Below are 18121 nucleotides of genomic sequence, written 5' to 3' on the forward strand. Positions count from 1 at the left end.
TCATTGATCATGTTTTCCTCTGTACCCTTCTGACACATCCCTTCCTTTCTCTCCTTCCATGTAATGAAGCCAGTTCTATGTCTTCTAGCCACGTGCTTCCATACTGCAGCTCTAACTTCGTACCCCTACAAACTAGACCCCATCTCTTCATTTCGCCTTGTTCCTTTCCCTCCCTACTCCCACTGTCGTCTGCCTTGAGATAAATGCCTGCATGCAGGCAGGAACTGTATGTAAGAGCCTTTGGGGAGTGCTCAGCCCTTGCCAGGTAAACACCTCTGCCCAGGCAGCAGCGAAGCTCTCTTTAATCCGCAATGTCGATAGATATGGTTCATGTAATGTGTTTTGGGATCCCTAGCTCTAGGCAAGGCACACTGGAGAAGAGTGTGTCCTAATCTGTATGTCCCTTTGCTGGGGTCCACTAGCTAAGGAACTGAGGCCAGCGTGGCACAGGGTGACTTTACTCCACTGGGGATGTGGGTTCAAAAGCTGCTTCTCTTTGCTCCTAGTTCAGTGGCAGAATTTCTTTTATCGGGAGGAGGAAGATAAAGAGCAGGTTTTATTGAGAGAGAAAAGAAGGAGGCAATGAAGAGAGCGACTGCCAACAAGTACACGCTGGGCTGCTTTGATTCTTACAGTGAACAGAAGTAAGGAGGTAGAGCAATTTAAAAATGAGTCACATTAAAAACAAGGTGAAGTGCTAAGATGGAAGGCAGAAGGTGGTGGAGCAGCGGGAGAGGATCAGAGCCTGACGGTTGGGGAACGGCTGAAAGACAGTGAAGAAACAGGGGAAAGGGAGAAAGGAACTGAAGGGACTGAGGGAAAGGCCTCGAAAATCCAAGGAGGGGCGGGAAGGCGTGGGCGGCTACCAGTCATCTCAAGTCCATTTTCCTCTTTCTGGGGAGGATTTAGGTGCCAGTGTTTCCTCTGGACCCTTCGTACTTCAATGGGGAAAAACAAGCGTGTGTCCAAGGCAGGAGACTGAATATAGAGGACGATTTTTACCCCCTTTCCCCTCATTTCCCTAACTCCTGCCCCTTAACCACTTTAAAAAGGGTTGGGAGCCCTGTTTCCAACGCGGACAGTACTACCACACGCCAGACAAAACTCTACCTTCGCTCCCAGCTCCTCCTCAACGCTGATTACCGTCCAAGAGCGCGTTCCCCCCTCCCCCGCCTCACCGAGGAGGCGCTGCGGGCGCGGGGCGGACCCGGGCCCGAGGCGGGGCGCCGCCATGACGCAGCGCCGGCGCCGGGCTCGCCTACCCCAACATGGCCGCCTCCAGCCAGGTAACGTGCGGCGGCGCCGCCCGCCGCTCTCCCGCCCGCCTGGGCCGTGGCGGCCGTAAGATCGGTTTCTGGCCTCGGCCGCGGTTGTGCGGGCAGCTGCCGCGCCCGGCTGCCCGCGGGGCGCGCGCTCGGGCCGTTGGGGCGCGGCCCCGGCCCCGGCCTTGGCGGGGCAGCGGGTGTTCAGCGAGAGGCGGGGGCCAAGCCAGCAAATGCTCACACCGCATGAATTTGGGGGATATCATTGGGAGGCTCAGGCATCGCTGTCAAAAACGCTGCGAGAAGAACCGTAGGGGTACGCCAGCGCTTTCAGGCGTCTTTGGACAATGCTGGAGCTTCTAGGTCGCCACTTAGACGATGAGGGTTTCCGTGTTTCATTTCTTCTAGGAGTGTTGACGTGTTTGTGTGTATGCAGTTTCTGTATGCATTTATGTTTCTTGAAAACGAAACAAACCCCCCAAACTCGATAATAAACTGCCAAACTTAATAGCTGGGTTTAGTGCTCCCTCTGCTGGTGACTCCTGTTTGGCTCAGCTCGGCTGGAGGAGGCGCTTTTCCCTGCGGAAGTGGCTCCTGGGGCAGATCAGGCCGTCTCCCCCCGCCTCCCTTCCAGTCCTAGTTAAAGCTTTCAGGTGCCCGTGTAGTAATTTCAGAACAAGTGTGTGCCCCCCTGTAAGGGGAGCTGAGGTTGTTAGGGTAGACTGGTGTGTTTTGAGGAGCTACTTTCTGATGCTCGTGAAGGGAGGTGGCAGTAGTCATGAATGCTCTGCCGCCGGGTGCTTGGAAAGTGAGTATGAAGCGCTACCAAATAAAGTTTTTTACTTAGGTATGACTGTGGTTCCTCAACTAAGGCCAAGGAAAACTGTTGGTTTTGGTGGCTGCAGAATCAAGCCTCTGATAACAACACTGAGATGAAGGTTCTGCTGTCCCCGTGAAGGCATCTAGTGCTATCTGGGACACCTCCAGGGGTCAGAGACATCTGCATGATGCCGGCAGGTATGACACAGCGCTTTGGAGCAGCAGTTAGAAGAGTAGGCAGCGTAGGGTAGGGCTTCTCCACTAACTTTAAATACCTTGGTTTAGGCAGCTGGGTTGCACCTCATCTGTCCCTTGTTGTGTTGGTTCGGAGTTAACAACAGCGTGGAAAGTAGTATTTCTGCTTTGGTTTTTATGCTGATTTTCCAAGTATTGGGCCGCTACTTCTTGACTTTTGCCTAGAAAATGTGGGAGTTTGTCAGGGCTTGCTGTCTGAGGCCTGCTTAAACCCAGGGCTGCTTTTCTCTGAGGTCAGATGCGCTCACCCAGTATGCTGAGCTGTAGACCCTCTGTGCCAGACCTTTCACTTGGGTGTGCTGTTCTTCTGGCTGGGCCTGTGCTGAGGAGGCTGTCTGACAGCGGTATGACTGGTATAGGTGATGTGTATAGTCTCCACACTTCTCTTACTGAAACAGATTTGCATGATTCCAAAGAGTGAACTCCTCCTATGCATTACAATGTATTTTTATTCTCTTTCTGCACCCGCATCTTACCAAAATCAAAGATGGGTCTCTCTTCCACTTTCCTGCAAAGTGATTTGAGACTGCTTATTCCCTCAAGGAGAGGATAAGAACCTGCATGGACAAGACAGAGTAGCCTCTGTAAAGCTATAGGCCTTTGTTCGCCGTAGTACGGCAAATACAACTGGGCAGACCAAGCCTTTAGGACCAAATCTGTTATTTCGACAATGTGTTCATGCATGAGCTTGCTGAACAAGCCTGCAAATCAGATGAACCCTTCTGGTAGGGGTTAGCCTATTAGATGTGCTTAGGGGAGCTTTGCTGTAAACAGATGCCTCTTCTGATGAGAGCCTTTTTTTTTTTTTTTTTTTTTTTTTTTTACAGATAGCTTTACTTGCATTTATCTTTTGTTCTCCTTTTCTTGGCAAAGACAAAAACCCACGTTCTTCCCATGAGATGCTGTGATGCTACCTGCCAGTAACCAATAGCTCTAGCAATAAATTATATAGTTTGAAGTCTCTCTCAACAAAAAAACCCAGCAACCTCCCATCCACACATCCTTCTCATCTGATTTCTCAGAATATTCTTTTAGCTGTTCATGCAGTAAGATGAACTAGCACTTTAAGTTTGTTTTATGTTTTTCTCTGTGTTCTTTCTTTCCCAGGTGAAATATAAATTCACTGGTCTTTTTGTCTAAGCAAATTGGAGATTTCTCTACTGTTATTTGGCTAATGAGTGTTTAGGAGAGTGTTGGGGTTGTATGTGCGTTTAACCCTGGTTGAAGATTAAATGAAGACTCTTCAATAGGAAAAGTATTTTGAACTTACTGCCTTTGAAAGCAAGTGTGGTTTGGTCGAGGAATGAACTGAGGACTCCCTAACTGTTTGCAATCCAGAAGGGAAAATAATTAGTTAAGAAAGTACCAAAAGATTCAGGAAAGGAAGGGAGAAAATAAGAATAGAAGATAAGCAAAAGCCCTTAGTGAGCTCTGTCTTGGAACAGTCTCTGAAGGAAGCTAATAAATGCATAATAACCTCTTACAGGAAGGAAGATGTGCTGGATAGCCCATCAAGCTCTTCTGCCTCTACCCTTTATGTTTCTGAAGTCATATAAATGAATTATTTCAGTAGATATCTTTCCTCTTTTGAAACTATGCCCTTTTAGAGATTTGTCACTAGTGAGATTTACTTTTCCTACACTATGCTTACGCTGCGTATCAGTGCAGTTATACTCAAATTAACTACAAATAAGTGACTGTAGGAACTGGCAACAGTCTAGTGCTGGTAGGATGGATCTTGGTGCCGAGTAGTCTATTGGTTTCCTTGTAAGGCTGAGATGTAAATACAGGTTTTATGTGGTCAGGATCTGTGTAAAAATTGAATAATGCGTGGCCAAGAGGCCAGGGTTCAAGCTGTTGCAGCTATTCATGCCACGTCTCAAACCTGGTGGTGGACCTCTGATACAACCTCAGGATAGAATAGCTAATAGCTTGCCGGATTTGGCAGAAAACATTGTTACCCTGTGTTTCAACTAGTTTTCTTTGGCAAGTATTTTAATTTGAGACTGCTGTAAAATGGAGTTTGTGAGTGGAAAAGCAAGGGTAGGAGAAAGAAGCAACAGATGTTAAAGAGGTGCAAAACACTGAGTTTTCTTCAGCAGCATTTATTTTGCTCCTTTGTGGAGGATTAGAATCTTACTGCTACTGGGTGCGGTTTTCCCTTGGGTTCTCCTTAAAGATTTTCAGCAGTATAGTTAATGGTTGTGCGTTTTGACAATGGTAACTCTGCAGCAGCCACAATGACTATATAATTACAGTTCCTATTCGACTCTATAATTTTTTATAATTTTGCTAACATATTTTCATTTTTTAGAAATCAAATATTCACCAAGGCATTCAGTGCAAAGTTTCATCAAATAATAAAATGAATCATTTCTTTGGCCTTTATTGTTTTCCTGTGACACATTGTCCTATTATAGTGGTTGTGTCTGCAGCTTAGGTATCAGGGACCAATCTTGCAAGCTGGAAAATATGCAAACAGATGACAGACTGATGGAGCCGTTGGCGTATTTAAATTAAAAAAAAAAAAGAAAAAAAAAAAAGAAAGCTATACCAATCACCACTATACTTACTTAACATTTTTTGAGGTGAAGAGAAAGATTGTTAGGGAATCCATGAAGTAAAAGAATGGGAAAAGACAGAGAGCTGCAGGTGGTTTGTCTAGCTCTGCTTTTAGGAAAGAAGTAGAAGAGAGGGAACCCTGAAAATATGGGAAAGGGATTATGCTATAGGGAGGGGAGGGGGGGAAAGGCACAGTCTGGCTACATCAGTGTCTGGAAGCTTTGTCATAGTCTTAAGTAAGGTCTGGACTGTTTCCTCAGGTTTGAAGGAAGTGGGAAAAGAAAGTAGGCTCAGAGGGTTACAGGAAGGCTACTGCTTGATCTCAGTATGGTAGTAGACCAGGAGGGGCAAAAGATGCAACAAAACCTGGGGAAGGCCCATGAATGAGTTACCTGCCAGTGAGTTACTGAAGGGTAAATGGCATGCTGCCACTAATTCAACAGTCAACAGATGTACACAATTTTTTTTGTTCCTTCCCATGACAGGAATGTGTTTAGCACATCTCCCAAGGCAGATATCCTCAAGCAGATGAGGTGGGAGCATTCTGATCACTCATTCTTGGGCTTCTAGGTATCAGACACATTTTTCTACTTTCAAGAAAGCAAATTTTGCCAAATGTCATATTCATTTGAAAGTGGCAAGTCTGAAATAGGAGGCCAGTGGGAGCAGTTCCTCTCCAAAACTCAAGCATTAAGTGAGGCATTGAATAACTTAGAAGCTAAGATGATGCAAGTGTCATAGCAGTTCCGGATACGTTTTTTTCTTTGTTCTGCTCCGGAGAGACTGTGTAAGAAGGAGAAGGAAATCAACTGAAATTACTGTGTGAAAACAGGAGGAGCAGGCAGAGTAAAAACTACAAAAAGATGTATGCAGCAAGGAGGAAGCCTCTTAACAAAAGAGAGTTTAATAACAAACCTTCTAAGGTTAGGAGAACTGTGCTATTGACTGAGGAGGACAGTGATTTGCAGATTCAGTTTTGTCAGCCCCAAATAACTCATGAAAGCTGGAATTATCAAAAGTTCCATTGCTACCCTAAAGATCACAGGGACGCTATAGCAGAGCGGTGTGCTAGAGCAGACTGAGGTATTTCATTTTTCAAGCAGGACACTTACTATGTATTAATACCTCTCTTCCCCAGATCTCCGGCAGAGAAGTTGACGAAGCCAGTCAAGACCATTTGAAAGCTTGTAAAATGAGGAAGAAAATATTGAGGAAGCAGGTCAGAGCTCAGCACACATTGATGAGACATGAGGGCATTGAGTGTGTCTCCCATGCCACACAGGTGATTCACAGCTCTGATTTTTATGTGTGTGTGAAAATGCTGCTTATCTGTGTGTTAATTTCCCTTATGTTTTTCTGAAATGCAGTTCTTGAGACTGAGGGTTGGCTGTACCTCTTTGATTCCAAAGCGGAATTGGACTTCAGCTGTTAATGTCTGTGGAGAGACATTGCTAGTCTTTGGATGAAGTTTTTTTAGCCTGAAACAATAGTTTGGGTTGGGGAGGATGATGAAAAACATTACCCTGTTGAAGTAGATGCACTTTTCTTCTTTCTTCTGATGATTTCTTTTCTTCTCTGGCTTCTAGCTCTGTATCTTTTTCCTGTATACTTTTTCATCAAATATAATCTGTCTCACCTACACACCCTGTTAAAAACTTGTCTATCTTAGGAATCTTTCCTATGTTGTTTTCTTCACCTAAATTGATTTAGGCTGTGATTCTGTGGGAGTTGAACTGATTGACTGACTTGCAGCTGTTGAAAAGGGGAGAACATTCTCATCCCTTGCAAACATTCTCTTTTGCATAAAAGGGTACAAGAGAGGGCAGTTCTTTGTCTTCATTATGACACTCAATGAAATTTTCCATAATCTACTTTATTCCCTAACCTAACAGAAAACTACCCAGCTTTTTGATCTGCTAGTTTTCTGTCACGGTAGAGAGTTACAGCAGATCAGAGAAGTACCTGGTGGATACTGGTGATAGCAAAAGGTAAGCGGCAGGAACTTGCGGCCAGGGGCTAGGGGAGGGAGGATATTAGAGAGTCTGACTTCTTTGTGTCAGCTGTGGGGAGATGCTAAATTGGCTTGAAACATATTCTAGTACTGTATCATTTGCTCTATTCATCTTGATCTTGCAAATTCTTCCCATTCAAATACAGAAACATGTTAAATCTTTATACATTTTCCTAACAAAATGGGGCTTTGTCTTCACTGAGATTTCACAGTGTGTGAGCATATGCTAAAATGACCCAGCAATCTTGTATGTATTGTAAGTCTTTGTAGGATTTTTTTTTTTCCTCCCCTAGTGTTGCTTGTAGATGGGGTTTTTTTTTAGATTTTTTTTTCCCTTTACGCTGCCCCAGGTACCAAATTATCCATCTAATCTACCCAAATGAATAATTTTTGAGTCCACCAAGCTCCTAAGGGATGATGGAACACTTTTCGTAAGTCATGTATCAAATGAAGTCATAGTGCTGACTTATGTCAAGGCTCCACAATATCCTTACAGGCTTAGTGCAGGGCATCTGATTATATTGACATTGCTCAGTCATAAGTCACAGATCAGTTGCTGTGTGTGCTGCTGTTTTGTAGTGAATGTCCATGCAGATGAAGTGTCTATAGTCAGTAAAAGCACTGGTTTGAGTCTCCTCGTTTCCCCTACACAATGGGTCTCCCTGCTAGTAACGTTCTGGAATTTGTATTAATAACAGTACTTAACAATACATTAATAACAATACATTAATGTGGTTATCCTTGAAAAATTTGATCAGTAATGGATGGCCTGATGCTGTCTAAAAAGGAAGTGTTAACAGAGCCCCCACAACAGACAATCTCAGCAGTATCTCAGGTATGCTCATCGTTTTAAAAAAAATTACTGTCATCTTTTTCGTTATTAAATCCTTCTCTTCAATTTTAAACCTAATTTTCAGCCTTTTAGAGAACTGAAATGCTATCATTTGAAACAATTGAACACTTTACCAGCTGCTTTCAGAAAAGGTCACAGAACATTTATAGAGTTTAAGGAAAAGATTGTCTGAGAGTTTTCTGGAAAGGTGTTACATGGAGGCAATGTGAGTAAATTGTTACTAGCTGTGTGGAGTCACCAGAGCTCAATCAAAACTTCTAGACTGCATCCTCATTTACCTTTAAAATGAGGTTTAAACTTCTTTATCCTCCATGGTTAGACTGAACATCTAGTTATGGCACATACCTATTCACATGTCAAAAGAACTTCCTAATTTTTTTTTTAAGGACTATGGTTTCTGCAAAGGACTTTCCTTAAATAGTAGTCCTTTAAAAATCTATTTTTTTGTGTTTCTTCTGATATTTAGCGAACCAGCAGTGGTCCTTACAAACTGTCACTGAAAATTCTGGTCATAAATCACTATGAAAGCCTAACATTAAGCAATTATGCTTTGTACTTGAAGTAATCTGTGTTACCAAGGATGGGATCCCACTTGCATATAAAAGTAAGCAGGAAAATTTTCAGGTAAGAGTGCTAGAGCAGAGCTAGATGCTCTGTTTTTAAAGGCTGCTTCCATTTGTATGAGGCCCATGGAGTGAGGCTGGGAATACCAATTTCTGTACTTGGAAAGACTCCTTGGCAAAGAAGGGAAATCCTTTGTTAACAACAACAACAAAAAAGAATCACAGTCTAATAAAGTTTTTCTATTTGTTTTTGTTAGTAGTAACAGGTCTTCACAAAAGCTCCTTTTTAGAAGACTCCAAAATTATGTCTGCCAGTGTCACTTTTTACCTGCAGTACACCTGAGGACACATGCATGCCAGTTCCAAGCTTAAGTGGTCTTGCAGCTGCTTGCAATAACTGAAACTGTATCTTGACAGAGGTTGAAAGCTTTTATGCCAGAATGTGCGCTGGACAAATACAGATTGCCTGTGCTCTAGCCTCAGACACCAGGCTAATCGAAATATAAATAGTTTGTGTGGAATACAGAAGAGTATTCGTGGTCTTGCTCCGTTTTTCTTTATAGAGCTGTTGTATTGTTAGAGTGTTTATTTCAGATCGATCAACAGTAATCACTAATTCTCCTTTTCCTTTTATTTCTCTTCAATTAGAGCTTGGTTGTTGCCAATGGTGGTCTAGGTAATGGGATGAGCAGACACCAGCTACTCAGGATAGTAGAAGGATATGGATTGGTGGAAACACTCTTAATGCCACCGAATAAACCATATTCATTTGTGAAATATGAGACAACAGAAGAAGCCAAGAAAGCCTTTGATGCCCTCAATGGGAAAGAAGTTGCACTGGAGGACTTCGGCCAAAATATTGTTCTATATATTAATTTTGTGGAAAAAGGTATTGTTGTTCTGTTCACCTGTGAAACTTAATGAACAGTATTTCCCTTTGCTTTTGCTTCTTAGAGTGTAAATGTAGTTACAAACCCACTGATCTCTGTAAGTGGAGACAGAGAATAGAAACCAGAATCTAAGATACCTCACAAAAATATCCTTTTCTCCTTGTATTTGATGACAGGATGCTCTGCTTTGGACTCCTTTATGCTTGGAGGCACAAGGAAGGAGGTGGTCATTTAGGTAGTTTCCAGACCATTCAGTGCTGCACATAAAGGTTTTGTGATTAAGGAGCTAAATTGGGATCCAGGAGATCTCAGGATAGTTCACTGGACTACTTCTGTGACCTTGACCTTGTGATCTCTTTCTCATCCCCAGGGAAGGAAAATAGGTACAATGAGATTTCTGCTTTTTTGCTCTCTCCAGCCTCTCTTTTGTGACTGACTGTTTTTAGGATAGGAACCCTCTTCCTATGTCACTTTTCCTGTGAGTTTGTATAGTGTCTGGTGCAAAAAGGTTGATCTGTACGTTCTGTCAGACAATAGATATTTTTAATTAAAAAAAATTAGGACAGCTAGCTGAAGGCCTCTGGGTCAGCGGCATTTTCTGTTCAGATAGGTATAGCATTGTGGTCTTCCATATTTGATTCACACTGCTTCTCTGGGCATCAAATATAAGAAATAACAAAGCATGTTTTTTCCCTGTTAATGGTAGTTGGAACATTAGAATTTCAGTGATATTCTGCTTGACAGCCAGACGCAGAGATGAATCACTGAAGTTAATACATAAATTTTACTGGAAGTTAAATGAAAGTTAAACTGAAATGCTGATAGAATCTCTCCTGAAATTACTGGAAAATTCTTAATCATTATTTTGGCAGAAAAACAGACGGTTTTGCATTTGGGAAGCGTGGAGTCTTATTGTCTTATGCATTAAAACATAAAGTGTTTTGTTTTATGCAGTATTTGGGTTTTATCTTGTTTCATCATGTCAAAAAGGATCATTCATTCATCAAATCAGAAACCAGTCAAGGCTCTGTTGCATCCTTAAAGCAAATATTCTTATAGCTATACTGTATTCCTACAAATAGTAAATATTCCTATAGCTATAACCTATAGGGAACACATTGTCACTGTTTAGGGAAAATAAACCATATTCTCTTTTTCCATACACCCTAGTTTTTTGGAAGACTGCTGTACCTACAAACTTGCCTCCAGGCCTAACAGTAGTTGAAAAGATTATTTCTCCTGAGGAAGAAAGGAGGATGTTAGAAATTATTGACTGGATAAAAGATGAAGATACTCAGAATGGTGAGCAAAACCATACAAATCTAGACCTTTAAAATATTTTCACACTGGTATTTCCTACAGTTGCAGTTTGCAAGAAGTTTGCGTGTTGAAAGATGTGTTGTTTGAAATCATTGTGTATTTGTTCTTAGTATTTTAGAAATTGGGTCTTACGTTGTCTGTACTCCAGACAACGGGTCTGTACACTAATGCGCGCAGCATGGGGAATAAGCAGGAAGAGTTAGAGACCTGTGTGCGGTCTCAGGGCCGTGATCTCATTGCGGTTACAGAGACGTGGTGGGATAGTTCACATGACTGGAATGCTGTCATGGATGGCTATGTGCTTTTTAGGAAAGACAGGCCAGGAAGGCGAGGTGATAGAGTTGCTCTTCATGTGAGGGAGCAACTAGAATGTATGGAGCTCTGCCTCGGGGTGGATGAAGAGCAAGTTGAGAGCAAGTTGAGGTAAGGATTAAAGGGCAGGGTAACATGGGTGACACTGTTGTGGGGCTTTACTACAGGCCACCTGACCAGGAGGAAGTCATCGATGAGGCCTTCTACCGACAGCTGGAAGTAGCCTCACGATCACAGGCCCTGGTTCTCCTGGGAGACTTCCACCACCCTGACATCTGTTGGCAAGACAGCACAGCTAGGCACAAACAGTCAAAGAGGTTCCTGCAAAGCATTGATGATAATTTCTTGACTCAGGTGGTAGAGATGCCAACGAGGAGAGGTGCAATGCTAGACCTTGTACTGACAAACAAAGAGGTCTAGTTGGAGAGGTGAAGGTTGGGGGCAGCCTTGGCTGCAGTGACCATGAGATGGTGGAGTTCAGGATCCTCCGAGGAGGGAGCAGGGCAATGAGTAGGATTGCAACGCTGGACTTCAGGAGAGCTAACTTTGGCCTCTTGAGGGACCTACTTAGGGGAATCTCCTGGGGTAGGGCCCTAGAAGGAAGAGGGGTCCAAGAAAGCTGGTTCATATTCAAGCATCACCTCCTCCAGGCTCAAGATCAGTGCATCCCTCTGAGTAAGCAGTCCAGCAAAGCGGGCAGGAGACCTGCATGGAGGAGCAAGGAACTCCTGGCCAAACTGCAGCAGAAGAAGGAAGTACACAGGCTGTGGCAAAGGGGACAGGCCACTTGGGAGGAATACAGGGACGTTGTCAGAGTGTGCAGGGATGCAACAAGGAAGGCTAAGGCCCAGTTGGAATTAAATCTGGCAAGGGATGTCAAGGACAACAAGAAGGGGTTCTTCAAATACATCAAGAGCAAAAGGAAGACTAGGGAAAACGTGGGCCCGCTGCTGAATGGGGCGGGTGCCCTGGTAACAAAGGATATAGAGAAGGCAGAGTTATTGAATGCCGCCTTTGCTTCAGCCTTCACTGCTAAGGCCAGTCCTCAGGAATTCCAGACCTTGGAGACAAGAGAGGAAGGCTGGAGAAAGGAAGACTCTCCCTTGGTGGAGGAGGATCAGGTTAGAGATCTTTTGTCCAAACTTGACATCCACAAATCCATGGGCCCCGATGAGATGCACCCACGAGTGCTGAGGGAGGTGGCGGATGTTATTGCTAGGCCACTCTCCATCATCTCTGAAAGGTCCTGGAGATCAGGAGAGGTGCCTGAGGACTGGAAGAAAGCCAATGTCACGCCAGTCTTCCAAAAGGGCAAGAAGGAGGAGCCAGGAAACTACAGGCCTGCCAGCCTCACCTCCATCCCTGGAAAGCTGATGGAACAGCTCATCCTGGAGGTCCTTCAGACTCTTGTGCGTGGTGCCCAGTGACAGGACAAAAGGGAACGGGCAGAAACTGAACCACAGGCAGTTCCACCTGAACATGAGGAAGAACTTCTTGACTGTGAGGGTGACAGAGCAGTGGCACAGGTTGCCCAGAGAGGTAGTGGAGTCTCCTTCGCTGGAGATATTCAAAACCTGCCTGGACGCGATCCTGGGAAACGTGGTCTAGAGGACCCTGCTTGAGCAGGGGGGTTGGACTAGATGATCTCCAGAGGTCCCTTCCAACCTCAACCGTTCTGTGATTCTCACTAAGCATATGGAAGACAAGAAGGTGATCAGGAGTAGTCAGCATGGATTCCCCAAAGGGAAATCATGCTTGACCAACCTGATAGCCTTCTATGACGGAATGGCTGGCTGGGTAGATGAGGGGAGAGCAGTGGATGTTGTCCGTCTGGACTTCAGCAAGGCTTTGGACACTGTCTCCCATCACATCCTCCTAGGTAAGCTCAGGAAGATCGAGTTAGACGAGTGGACAGTGAGGTGGATTGAGAACTGGCTGGATGGCCGAGCTCAGAGGGTTGTGGTGAATGGCGCAGAGTCAAGTTGGAGGCCTGTGGCTAGTGGTGTCCCCCAGGGGTCAGTCCTGGGTCCAATCTTGTTCAATATATTCATCAATGATCTGGAGGAAGGGACAGAGTGCACTCCCAGCAAGTGTGCTGATGATACTAAACTGGGGGGAGTGGCTGACGCACCAGAGGGCTGTGCTGCCCTTCAGAGGGACCCGGACAGGCTGGAGAGGTGGGCGGAGAGGAACCTCCTGAAGGTCAACAAAGGCAAGTGTAGGGTCCTGCACCTAGGCAGGAATAATCCCAGGCACCAGGACAGGCTGGGGGTTGACCTGTTGGAAAGTACTCTGCCGAGAAGGACCTGAGTGTCCTGGTGGACAAGTGAAGCACGAGCCAGCAGTGTGCCCTTGTGGCCAAGAAGGCCGATGGTCTCCTGGGGTGCATTAGGCAGAGTGTTGCCAGCAGGTGGAAGGAGGTGATCCTGCCCCTCTCCTCAGCCCTGGGGAGGCCTCACCTGGAGGACTGTGTCCAGTGCTGGGCTCCCCAGTACAAGAGAGACATGGCACTCCTGGAGAGAGTCCAGCGGAGGACTACCAAGATGATGAGGGGACTGGAGCCTCTCTCCTCTGAAGAAAGGCTGAGAGAGCTGGGCCTGTTCAGCCTGGAGAAGAGAAGACTGAGGGGGGATCTGATCGATGTGTACAAGTATCTGAAGGGGAGGGTGTCAAGAGGATGGGGCCAGAGTCTTGTCCGTGGTGCCCCGCAACAGGACAAGAGGCAACGGGCAGAAACTGAACCACAGGCAGTTCCACCTGAACAGGAGGAGAAACTTCTTGACTGTGAGGGTGACAGAGCAGTGGCACAGGTTGCCCAGAGAGGGAGTGGAGTCTTCTTCCCTGGAGATATTCAAAACCCGTCTGAGTGCCATCCTGGGAAACGTGGTCTAGAGGACCCTGCTTGAGCAGGGAGGTTGGACTAGATGATCTCCAGAGGTCCCTTCCAACCTCAGCTGTTCTGTGAATAAGATTCTTACATCTACAGACAACTCCAGTCTGTTTTAGACAGTTCACACCAGCCCCAAGGCTTTATTCTGTGAAGGTTATAAGGTTGTAATCTTTTGTCATACTTAGGAGCTGTTTTCTGTTAAACCAAAAAGAAGTTGGTGAAATACTCTTTATAGATGCTTTCGTGCTTTCACTTGAGCCCTGTGGAGTTAAATCAAGTAATAAAATGAGTTGTTCTTGGAATTAACTTCAAGGTTCCTGTATAAATTTTATTCCTTGGAACAACGCAAAAGGTGATGTTGACCTTAGTTAAGACGTAACAGTGAAAGTGAAGGATCTTGTTGTATACTCAAAATATCAATCAAATGCTAGTCCAGAGGTTAGGGCAAGAATAAAGATGCATTACACATGGGTCAGTAAAATTAGTACTTCTATACTTCCTGCATGTACAAAAACAGTGGCAGTTTGACTTCAAGCTGTAGTGCATGTGATAGCTTGATTCTTTTGTTACTTTTTGTACTTGCAAAAAAAGTGTATGCCATCAAGGATCACATGTTGTTTTAGCAATTGATTAAAGAGTGTTTAGATTTAACAGAGGTCAGATGGAATAGGGAAGCAGCAAATTGCCTGAACTATTTTATGTAGTCTAATCTTGCTTTAAACTTGTGTGCTTTCACAGCCCAGAAGACTTTAAAACATAGAAGAGTAAAACATTTTGGATATGAATTTTGCTATGATAGCAACAATGTTGAAAAAGAAAAACCTTTACCTGGAGGTGAGAACTTTCCCATTAAACAATATTTATTTTAAACCAATATTCAAACTATTATATCAAACTTCTTAGCCTCATTAAGGTATGGGTGTAAGATTCTAATTAAAGGAGAGGCAAAAGCCTAGCGAAAGGAGAGTTTTCATTGGATCACTACACTAAACAGTGCTCTAGAATGGGATCCATTTGTAATTAATGTGTGTGCTTGAAGCTTGTTTTTAATCACTTGCAGCTGGGGGTTGCTATCCTTTTTTGAGGTCTAGTCAAATATGACTTTTGGGATTGTAATTGTCATTCTTTTTTAGTTTTTGTTTCATAATGCAATTACATATTACAAATTACATATTAATTTGTGTGTGGGGGGGTGACATATATGGCTGTGTATATTTATCTTGACTAGCTTGAAGCTTTTGGATGCACACCAAAAGAAAAAAATTTCCTTTAGACTGAAAGCGGTCTTGAAAAGGTTTGAATAACTCATTTGGAGTTGAGAGCTCTGAGTCAGAGAAATGCAAGTGAGTCATCTTATAGCCTTAGATATAAAAATGGTAAAGGGGGGGATTAAATTCCAATAAAACTTTAAATATAAAGTTTTTAAGGTGCTACGTGTGTACAGTGGTGGATATAGCTTACAACAGATACGTTGTGCTTGCATTGGAGTTCTAACAATGAACTGTATATAAACATAAGAGCATTGATATTTGAGCTATTTTCTGATTTCACAGCTGGAATATTTTGTGTGTGAGGGGAACACAACTAGGGCAAAGACTTCACTGGCAGAAAACAACAAGTAAAAATCAATAGATTCATGAAGGGATTATTATTAACATGTTTGTGGATGATACATTGAACAGAATTTTACAGTTAAGTTATCATCAGGTATAATAGCAAACTAAAGATTCAGTGTAACTTTCATTCCAGAGCTAAAAACATTAGATTTAACTTCAGCTGATTTTTTTGGAAATATTTAATCCAGCATGTAATTCAGTAACAGATTTTTAAGGGATAAAATTCTTAGAGAGATCTCAACACAATTTCTGACTTTCTGCATAGTAATTTTTCTTCTTGACTGCAACTCCCATATTACTGTAGTTGATGGAAACTTTGCCTCTGATTTAATAAGCTTTTATTTATGTGTAGAGATAATGCAGTTTGCATTTGCAAAAAGTGGGTCTAGTCTGCTTGTGAATGTAGAGGGCTTGGAGGAATGGCCTTTCTAATTGCAAGATGTTGTAAATATATCCGACTTGCAGATCAAGCGCACAATTTTGATATATGTGTTATAGCAAATGCAGAGTGGTCTTTATTAAAGGTGGCCTCACATACTTATGAAGCTGTTCATTTGTCCAATTGTTATATTTATTTTAAATAAAAAGTGTAAGAAGCTGTCTTGCTTACAGTTTTGTTTCTAAAACTAGGTCTCCCTGAAATTTGCAACCTGTTCTTGGAGAATTGCTTGAAGCAGGGATATATCAGACATAAACCTGATCAACTGACTGTGAATCAGTATGAACCCGGACAAGGTAAGTGTATTTGTCCTTTAAAAAGTCTGAGCTCCTCACCCTAACTGAACTTCAGAAGAGAATAGCATTGAAATGGATCCTGGCAAAATGACAAGGTTTTAAGTGCTTACTTAATATATTATCTTCGAGAAGCTTTGGTGAATTGAAACTAATGTCTTCATACTGTCTTATGGATTTGAGAACTTGTATTTAAAAGTACAGTTTTGATACCATTGTAATGGAAATGGAGTTGTGTTATGGGATGGAGCTCCAGAGTCCTGAGGCATAGCAAACAACCTAAACATAAAAAGATGCAGAAATAAATATTCATGTTTGGCTTTGCACTTAAGTGCATTTTTCAGTTACTTTTCCAAACTCTCCTGCTCCCTGTGCTGTACATACAGTGTCCAAGAAACAGCTCTTGTTGTTAGTATGCATGATATAATGTTAGTATTTGTGATATATGGGTTCTTTAGTGTGATGCAAGCAGCCATCCCTTATCTGAGGGATAAGAAATTACTTTATTCCAGAAGTCTTTCCCAAACCAAAGACATCTGAAGAGAAATTGGCTGCTAACCGCACCTCTAGGGAATAAATCATACACTTTGCTTTTTGCTAAGGTCAGTTGTCAAGGCTAAGTGTCTGGCTTCTTTTCTGTAGTGGATATCTAGTTTGTCCTTAGGAAGAAAGGACAACAACTTTTCTTTTGGAATTAATGCCGAACAGTTAATTTGGAGTCTGCTAAAGAGAGGTCTGAAAAACTGATCCCATTTTTTTTATGTACCTGACAGTCAGTTAAACTGATGCGGTCACATACTGCTGGCTGGAACATCTCAGGAGATTAGTTAGAACTGTAGATTTCTACCAGGAGTAGAAGGACTACTTTTTAAAAAAAAAAAAAAAAAAAAAAAAAAAAACGCAAAGCAAAATACCCTTTCTTAAGCACAATTTGCTAGGGCATGAGAGAGCATAGAGTGCAGTCAGATTAATACCCTTAGTGTCTGTGTTAAGAGCCAGATTCTGTCACTGGACATTAAATTTAAAGTTTTAAAAAGTGACTGATGACTTCAGGTATCTTAGCTGTAGGGGCCGTGCGTAAGTTGCATTAAGTTAATTTCTTCTTGAGGGCACTTTTTTCAGTTGGGTTCTTAAGAGTGTTAAAAGTGGTGGATTTATAGTGAAATTTACCATCCACTTTTGAATGCTTGGGCGAGTATGTGCTGCATACATGGAGTATGAACAGCATGTAGTTCAGTGTGATTTCAGTTCAATGGATTGAAGTTGAAGAGAGCAGTGCATATTCTCTTGTTACAGTGTGAATTGCACTGACTTCAATGTGCATGTGAAGGCAGAGTTTGAGCTTTATGTTGATGCAGAGTTATAACCAAACATAGATACCTGACCTTGGGTCAGTTTTCAGGTCTGGCCAGTTTTCTGTCAGACTAAATATTGGCCTCATAAAGCGTTTGTGTTGATTTCACTGAAACAAATGTAACTCAGTATATTTACATCTGGAGGTGAAATCTGGTGTATAATAAGGAGACTTTTTACAGCTCCTTGACACTGTTAGGAAAAATGGTTTTTAACTCAGAAAATTTGATAGTTTCCAAGATGAATATGGGCAGAATTTTTAATAAGCAGACATAAATGTTTTGGTTTGGTTCAAATAGGAGTTATTTATCTGTCTGAGCCCATCACGGTGTCAAGGGAAGGTGTAGTTGCAGTTCTTCTGAGCTGCCTGTAGGCCTTGCTCCATGGCTGGTGACAGCTTCCCACCATGCACTGTGATCTTGTGGTGGCTTGCAGGCTGCTACTTTGGCACTTGGTATTAAAATGTGTGGTGCAGGCTTCAGGGAATGGCAGTTCCTTTCTGATTAGCTGATTCTTTTAAAAAAAAAAAAAAAAATTCTGTCCCTTTGGAAATTCTCGAATGTACATGATTACTTATACACCAACAGATGTACTGTCCAGGAGTTAGCCTGTTCTTGCTGCGTGGATTTCTGCTGGTAGCTACAAAGCAGAGGCGGGGTTTGACCCCCTGTAGTGCCTGTATT

General features: G+C 43.0%; 2 protein-coding genes across 9 annotated transcripts in view; one reads left to right on the plus strand and one right to left on the minus strand.

The window, feature by feature from the left end:
- Positions 1 to 1176, minus strand: part of ELMOD1 (ELMO domain containing 1) — a 59914-nt gene extending 58738 nt beyond the window's left edge. Inside the window, exon 1 of one of the 2 annotated variants that reach the window (XM_009683804.2) lies at positions 1111 to 1176. The gene's annotated coding sequence lies outside the window, so the exon portion shown is untranslated. The remainder of the gene's footprint in view (positions 1 to 1110) is intronic. The other variant, XM_068930344.1, reaches the window with a different exon arrangement.
- Positions 1177 to 1203: 27 nt separating this feature from the next.
- The window catches only part of ALKBH8 (alkB homolog 8, tRNA methyltransferase), a 54631-nt gene continuing 37713 nt past the window's right edge, over positions 1204 to 18121 (plus strand). Inside the window, exons 1-8 of one of the 7 annotated variants that reach the window (XM_068930338.1) lie at positions 1210 to 1286; positions 6037 to 6180; positions 6791 to 6886; positions 7668 to 7744; positions 8974 to 9214; positions 10386 to 10517; positions 14476 to 14571; positions 15984 to 16088. In XM_068930338.1, the coding sequence (XP_068786439.1) occupies positions 7670 to 7744; positions 8974 to 9214; positions 10386 to 10517; positions 14476 to 14571; positions 15984 to 16088 (649 nt within the window). In that variant the 5' untranslated portion in view covers positions 1210 to 1286; positions 6037 to 6180; positions 6791 to 6886; positions 7668 to 7669. Of the gene's footprint in view, positions 1287 to 1535; positions 1579 to 2162; positions 2280 to 6036; positions 6181 to 6790; positions 6887 to 7542; positions 7745 to 8228; positions 8387 to 8973; positions 9215 to 10385; positions 10518 to 14475; positions 14572 to 15983; positions 16089 to 18121 lie in introns of those variants that run through there. The other 6 variants (XM_068930340.1, XM_068930336.1, XM_068930337.1 and 3 more) reach the window with 6 other exon arrangements.

Source organism: Struthio camelus, chromosome 1 (genome assembly GCF_040807025.1).
Source record: "Struthio camelus isolate bStrCam1 chromosome 1, bStrCam1.hap1, whole genome shotgun sequence".
NCBI lineage: Eukaryota > Metazoa > Chordata > Aves > Struthioniformes > Struthionidae > Struthio > Struthio camelus.